Raw genomic sequence first — 7,860 nt, forward strand, 5'->3', positions numbered from 1 at the left:
TTCCAGTATTGGTAACAACTTGTGCGAAAAATGTTCTACACAGTAATTCAATTTTTTTTTTGCTATTTTTGCAAACAATCAAAGAAATTCAACCTTCATTTTTTATAGTTTATGATTAATGGCATTTTATCTGTGTCATACTGCACAGAGGACATGTCTGAGTTCTCTCTACTTCTAGTCATGGTTGTGTTGTTTCCATAGAGGTGCAGGACTTTATATTGCAGTGAAAAGTGGACCTACAGTGAATAAAAACGTCACCAAAAAAATGCCCAGAAACTGCTCGGGTTCAGAGGGTTAACGTGACCTTTCTAAGGATATCGTGAAGAAGACGTATCTGATTTTGAACATGTGGATTCAGTTTGCTGGTGCTGTTGGAACAGTGGCAACACACTGATGTTTGCATTCACGTCATATCGGAGAAGACAGTCGGAAAAAAACGGAATGACTTCTTGCTACGGTCTGGAATATTTTACCTTGTGGGGACATAACTAACCTAACTAATTTCCTATATCTGTTGACATTTGTGGATTTGCTGCTAAAATAATCTCACAGCTTGGTTCCAGCTGCCACCGGTGTTTGTCCCCCTGTGGCAGTCTTTACAGTATATCCGATATGAGGTGAATGTGGCAAAAAAGAAAACACAGTTAGTACTATAGTGGTTTCCACTGACATTTTCTGACTTTTAGCCTCTTCACATGCATACAGTATCTTACACTTTTACTCTCTGGTTAATATTTCTGTCATCGTCACAGGCTGACAAACAGATTTTATGCCTCACAACACCCTAAAACGCAATTGTTGCTTTGGCAGTTAGTTTTACACAAGTACAGAGGACCCCAAACAGAGCCTGGTGGAACACCGGGAGGCACCTCTTGGCTTGGGGCTCAGTTTGATCGCGGTGTTCCCAGGTCGAGCCGTTGGCAGAGTAGATCGATCTAGATGTTGGTTTCCCGCTGCATAGGTTCCCCTTCTTTTGGACTTTTGTCGGTCAGATCCTCGACGGCCTGGGCTTCCCCATCCGCCTCCTTCTGATCCTGAACTTGGTCCGGATCTTCCGTCTCAGTCCGTTTGTACATCTCCGCGTGCTTGCGCTCGCGCTCCAAGAGTCTGTAGTTGATGAAGTTTCCGATGAAGAGCCAAATACTGGCCAGAATGACGACGGCTCCACAGCAGAAATACATGTACTTGTAGTTTTTGGTGACATCAACCAGTTTCCCTGTAAAGACAGAACAAAGTCTTTCAGTTTTAAGGTATTACCACAGTTATTACATACAGAATTCAGATACATGAAACAGAAAGCATATCTTAATGTCAGCTTTTGCTAATTTATATTATTAAACGCATATACCGGCCAAACCCACATTTACTGACAGAATCATGGCATAAAGTTGTTTTTATGTCCATGGAAATTTGACAATCAGTTGATTTACTTGCGGGGGAAAAACACATTAAAATAGGAAACAAAGAGACACGAATGAGACAATGGTCCAATGTGTGAATAAACTAAGGGAACTTAGTGTCTTGTAAGCTAATGTTTGTATCCTCTGGCAACCAAAATAGCTTTTTTGGATGTATTTTCTGGATGACTATCATGTTAGCAGTTAGCTCACCAGCTGCAGGGGTTCTACAGCTACTAACTTCAAACAGAAACCACAAAGTCGAGGCCTTAAGTCTAGGGATAATGTTGAGTCAGAGGTATAATAAAAAGGGAAAATTATGGGGTCATTGTTCAATAACTTTCAAGCTGTGAACTTTAGAAACTAGCTAACAAACTACTGTGAAGACACCGCTCGACTCCGCACCACCCTGTGCTCTGCTACATGTGCTGCAGACAGTGTATTAGAGTATTATAAACAATGGAGCCACCCTGCTGGACAAACTGCTCCAAGCAATCTAATCTGCATTCTTTTCTATAAAAAACAAAAAACAAAAAACCCCTTTGAACTCAAAAGTTTCCTCCATAGTCGCAAATGTGAGGAACCCAAAATGGTTCCTTGAAGCTCTTCTACTTCTAAGAGCGTAAACAGAAAAAATGTACATGTAAGTGAATGAAATACACTCCGACAAACAGGAGGATTGTACCTGCTAATGGTGGACCAATGAGGACCGGGCAGCACTCCACGATGGTGGTGAGCCCCACAGCGCTGGAGAACCTCTGAGCTCCAACCAGGTCCATCAGTGTCTCAAACAGCACCGAGCTAACCATCCCGAAGGCAAAGCCGAAGAACACCGCATACACCACCAAGCCGGTGTAGCTTTCAACCAGCGGGCAGAGGATATGGCACACCCCGTTGTACAGCACCGCAAAGCTGAAGAAGTACTGGATCCTGGGCCGGACCCAGCGCGAGTTGGCCAGCAGCCCCATGGAGGGCCTGGCGAACATGTCGACGAAAGCCAGGATCGAGAGCAGGAAGGCGGCGGAGTACTCGTCCACGCCCATGTCTTTGGCGTAGGCGGCGAGGAAGACAATGGGCGCGAAGAAGCCCAGGAACATGATGACGTTGCCTGACAGGTAGATGAGGAAGCCGCGGTGCTTGAACAGCGTCAAGTCCAGGTACTTGTTCACGATTTGCCAGGCGCTGCGCTTCTCCTTCGTCGTGGTGGTGACAGCGGCCAGCTCTTCGTCCTTCTTGACCTTGCCGGGCGGCGGCCCCAGCGGCCTCATGAGGGAACCGGCCACGCAGGAGTTCAGCAGCAGGCCGCCCAGGATGAGGAAGCTGCCTCTCCAGCCGAACTTATTGAACAGGTACTGGTTTAGAGGAGCCAGAGTGCTGAGGAAGACGGGGCTGCCGGCCATCGCCAGTCCATTAGCAATGGGACGCTTCTTAAAGAAGTATTTGCCGATCATAGTCAATGCTGGCTGCAGGTTGAAGGCTAGTCCGAGTCCTACGGTGACAGAAGTAGATTAGATTTGCACAAGTGATGCAGAATCAGAACTCAAGAACACTTTCAAACATGATTGAGTACTTTTTACTAAATAAGAAACTAACTGAAATAAATCTTTAGTAGAAGTAGCCACATACCTCTGAGCTAGCTAGCTTAAGAAGAAGCTAACTATAGCCACATGGGTGACTTTAAACCTCTGAACACAGGGGAAGTTATTTTTTAAAAATCAGGAAAATTGTACCATTTATTTAACAGAAAGACTCAACGGATATTTACTTTTCCAACGGTCCTTGAACTAATCATGTGTGACTTTCAGATTTGTTGGGTAAAAGCAAGAAAATCGAAACTAAAAATCTGAATATTTCATCAAAATCTATTTATTGTACTTGTCACACTTAAAAAATAAAACTCTTGCAGTGACTAGATTCTGTAAAAACAAGAAATAACTACTGATAGTCGCTAGATTTTTAGGCTGAACTGTAGACTGTGTTTACAAAATTAACTTAATTATGAATTTTAAACTTTTGAAAGATTTTGTGTCATTCATTTGTGATTTTAGACTAATTTTGAGCAACTTTGGATACATCTTTGTCATTTAAGACATATTTTTTGATTAATTTTGGAAGCTATTTTGGGCCTTTTTTTAAATCAAATTTGTGTAATTTTAGACAAATATTTTACCATATGTCTGAAATGGCACACATTAAGTCTGTAGTTTTAGACAAATTTTAAGTAATTTTGGACAAATGTTTGAGTTTTTTGTGTATCCAAGAACACCTAAATAGATTTAAACAATGTTCTATCAGAAAATTACAACTTTTTTGCTTTTTGTGTCAAGCAGCAAAAAAAATTCTATTTGAATTTCACTTTTTTGAACATCCAGCATGAAGAAAAACTAAAAATCACAGATTTTCTTTTGACAAACTTGGCTGAGTTACAGGAATTAGAACTTGTCATGTTTAAAGTTATTGAAGCAATACATCCGAGAAAATATGAGAGTAATACAATTCAGATCTCACTTTATTTGTCCCTGAGGGTTCAATAATGGTACGATTACATAGAATAAGAAGTTTCATAATAACGTAATAAGGCGACCAATTAAATTTACATTAGCGAGCTTTTTTAAAAAATCATTTACAATTATTATACACTCGTAAAATTCCTTTCCTAAGGTTACAAAATAAGTTCATTTTTAAAAACAGCTGTAAAAATGCTAAATCTGTGCAAAACAAGGCGGTTTTTAGTTTGCTCTCCACATGTGGGTATCGACCCCTACAACTGTTGCACCAGATCTTTAATAGATTTCAAAAATACGACTAAAACATATACAGTTCAGCGAGCAAAATTTCACCTTTGATCATGGGAGCCAATTATTTCAGTGGATTCAGGCCACAATATGTAATATTAAGTTGTGAGGTGGTGTTTAGAATCTAAAAATATCGCTCACAACAGAGTGAGCGAGGAAAACAAACTCTGCTCCTGTGTCGTATTTTTAACCTGCTGTTAATCAAATCAGCTCAAAACGCACTTAAGTGGATTTGGCCGGCCTTACCGCCGATAACGCCGATGCAGATGTAAAGCTGCACCACGTCGTTGCAGAAGGAAGCCAAGATCATGCCGGTGGCGCAGAGGCAGCCTCCCATCATGACGATGGGCCTGCAGCCGTACGTGTTGACCAGGATGCTGCTGATGGGACCTGCAGCGAGAAGGACGGGGGGGAATAATAAATAAAAAAAAAACACACCATATGCACATGTTTACAGTTGTCAGGATGAGTGAAAGCGAGAGCGTAACCATTTAATCTGGTTAGTGCTGCACTCAGAACCCAGCTGCTATTAATAGCTGCAACGCGGCTGTTTGAACGTTTGAACGCATCGCGTGGCGTCGAATCGATTCAAGGCGAGTGACAGTGACTCAAATCAGAAGAGACTTGCAGATGGGAACGTAATATAAATGTTCTGTTCTGTATCATGGGTTTTAAGATGCGCGATTATGTTGGAAAAATCATTCAATTCAACAATATTTCGCTCATATAAGTAAAAGAGCGTAACTGTGAGATCTGTACTCTGAATATTCCGTCTCTGTTTGTCACTGAGAGCAGTGAAAGTCTTACATCAGGCTACCTGGGCTGTAACCCAATCAGCAGTTTAACCGTGTTATTGTCTAAACGAATTAATTAAAAGTGAAAACAGAGGTCAGTGGAAATTCCAATGAAATTAAAGCGTTAATTAAATCCTTCCTTCCTGGAGCGACTGTACCAACAGTAACGTTAAGTGTGCCCATGCATTATGTTGTGTATTGTGGTGTTTAACTGTCATGAGCTGTAGTCAACATTAGGAGGCTTCACCGTCCAACGGCAACAAGAATCCTGTGTTGATCAGAGGGTTTGAAAGTTGTGTTAACCTTCTGAATCCCATGTAGTTTGGGGTTCTTTTTTCCTTTTTTTTCTGTTCTTGTCACATTTCCAGTCACTGTGGCTCATTTTTCACTACAATATAAAATCCTGAACCTCGACGGAAACAACAATGTGTAGAAGTAGAGAGAACTCAGAAATGTCTGCACCAAAAAAGAAAAAAGATGAGGATTGGTGCTACAAATAAACCTAACAAGTTAAAACATTCAGGTTAAAACCCCTTTTTTGACCTGAAAAATGTACATACTAGGGACTAAAACCCTACAAGCACATATAAAATACTACTTTGTCTGACTTAAAATGCTAAATATATAAAATATTTTACACATAAAAAAATGAAGATCATACAACACAAAAATATGTAGAAATATTGTAACTAATATAAAGATTTTAAAGATAATAAACTATATAAAATGCTGCTTTATACATATTAAGACCCTTCAGTGTTATTAATTATGGAGAATAACTTAACTAATGTAATATTGTAGCTGAGACCCTACGGTATTAAAACGTATGCACCTTAACCTAACTAATATAAATGTTAACGCTTGCCTCCAGCTTTATTTCTTTATGAACGTATTGACTCCACAGAAATACTCATGAAAACCCAACAACTCCAAAGACTTCCTGGATCCCCTGTAAGCAAATAGTAAAATGTCAGAAATCACACAAAAAAACAAAAAACTGTTGAATATTTTGGATTGCTTACTTTATAAAAATGGAAAAAAAAAACTGGAATCAGCATGAACAGTATTTTTCCAAGCTCCCACAGGTGTTACCAATACAGGTAAAAACTATACATACCCTACATACATACATCTTTTGAACTCCTACGCTTGTCTCCTCTCTGTTATGTGTAAACACAGCCTGCAGTTCAGCGGAAAAGTTGAATTTTTTGCCGCATGACTGCTGGTCACAGCTGAGTCACTCCTGGCTTCACTTTTGTCCCAAGAAACGCAGAATTCTTTGTTTTTTACAGAATCCAGTTTGAGCAAACAGTTGATTTTTGGCAAATTTTTAAATCAAATGGGTAGAATATGGTGATTTAAGCTAAATATTTTGATTTCACGCTTAGATTCGGTTTCTGGTGAGTAGTTTGTGGAATGTCGGAAAATCTGACAATTGTTTCTGGTTTTACAGTTTCTGGCAGATAAATCGTGCAATTTTGCCATTTTATTTAGGGATAGCATACATTTCAAACCAACTGATGGGTGGCTTAAGTCCAATATTTATCCTATTTTTTGCTCTGTTTTGGTCTCCACCAACTTTTGAGGGATTCATTAACTTCTAAATGTTACACCACATCTTTGCTAATCTTGATCTTGGTGCTGTTCTGTCGAGCTCAGTGGGTTTATCCTGCTGGAAATAAGGTAAAGCTGGGAAACAAAAATGCTCATTTGGTTCATCGTTAACATAAAAAATATTGACCAGTGCAGCTTTAAGACGTTACCATGATTGACAGATGATGACTGCAGGTAGTTGCTGTGATTAAAATCCAGTTAAAACCCGGTTAAGGTTGGTTTTATTCCCGTTTTGTGAATTATGACTAACATGGCTGAACCCAACATTGTAGACGTTATCGCTGCTGAGGCACTTCATCTGCTTTTGTTTCCGTTTGATCGATTCCTCTGCAGCTTTAAGCACCTTCTTAAAGGAATCCATGCATCTTAAAGTTGACACTGCCTCCTCACCTGTAGTTGAATTTTAAGTACAGGAGGCGTAAATCGAACAGGGAGAGAGAAAAGTGATGAAAGATGATTTTTTTTCTTTTCTTTTTTTGGGGGGGGGAAATAATGCTCTCATTACCAAGCAGGAGATGTGTCATATTTCTGCCGGGCCCGTTGCAATTTAAAAAGCCACAACGGGCGAGGAGTCATCTCACTTAATTTGCTCTGCATGAATCTTTTTCCCGACCTTGAGGAAAGTTCCCCGCTTCATTTGCATCCGCGGCAGTGATCAGTATTCTCGGGGGCTCGGCGAGGACCCGAGACAAGGGAGCCCCCGAGCCGCCACATTACCTCCCGTGGAAAAAAAAAAGGAGGAGGCTTATCATCTCCTGGCCAGACGCAGCGTGGACTTCATTACACAGTGGACAAAACCCCAAACTAAATATAACCACCTAGATCCCAAAAGGGAGCGACACATATAGAAACGCCGGCCTTTAAAAGCGGGAGCCGAGGATGCAGCCGTCCGTCACACTTCAAAACGGGACGAAGTCGACAGAAATGGAAGCTGCAGAGAAGCCGAGGCGTTACGCACACGTTTACAGGGAAATAAGGGGAAGTAAACCGAGCTAAGCCCAGTTTACTTCACAGATAACGGCAGATCCACTTTCTCAGGTTGACTCGAGGCGTTAAAGCTGTGAGTGATGTGAACACGGCGGCAGAATTCAGCTGCGAGATCAAATCTGGGTGGAGAAAATTATCACCGTCGAGAAATAAACGTATCTCCAGTCGACGTTTCTTCAGATGATCCACAAACACTTTTCATTTGAGCTGCTTTCTACTCGGGGTCGTTCTCTGCCAGCTCACCTCCCAGTTTAGGTCACGGATTTTCTTGAA

At 40.9% G+C, this 7,860-nt stretch overlaps 1 protein-coding gene across 2 annotated transcripts in view; it reads right to left on the reverse strand.

The window, feature by feature from the left end:
* Window positions 1–237: 237 nt before the first annotated feature.
* LOC103364250 (monocarboxylate transporter 2) overlaps window positions 238–7,860 on the reverse strand; it is a 32,104-nt gene continuing 24,481 nt past the window's right edge. For both annotated transcript variants that reach the window (XM_008291308.1, XM_008291309.1), the window contains exons 3-5: window positions 4,439–4,582; window positions 2,083–2,886; window positions 238–1,216 (exon numbers count right to left, since the gene is read on the reverse strand). In XM_008291308.1, coding sequence (XP_008289530.1) covers window positions 936–1,216; window positions 2,083–2,886; window positions 4,439–4,582 — 1,229 coding nt within the window. In that variant the 3' untranslated portion in view covers window positions 238–935. The remainder of the gene's footprint in view (window positions 1,217–2,082; window positions 2,887–4,438; window positions 4,583–7,860) is intronic.

Source organism: Stegastes partitus, unplaced genomic scaffold (assembly GCF_000690725.1).
Source record: "Stegastes partitus isolate 25-593 unplaced genomic scaffold, Stegastes_partitus-1.0.2 Scaffold732, whole genome shotgun sequence".
In the NCBI taxonomy this organism is placed as follows: domain Eukaryota; kingdom Metazoa; phylum Chordata; class Actinopteri; family Pomacentridae; genus Stegastes; species Stegastes partitus.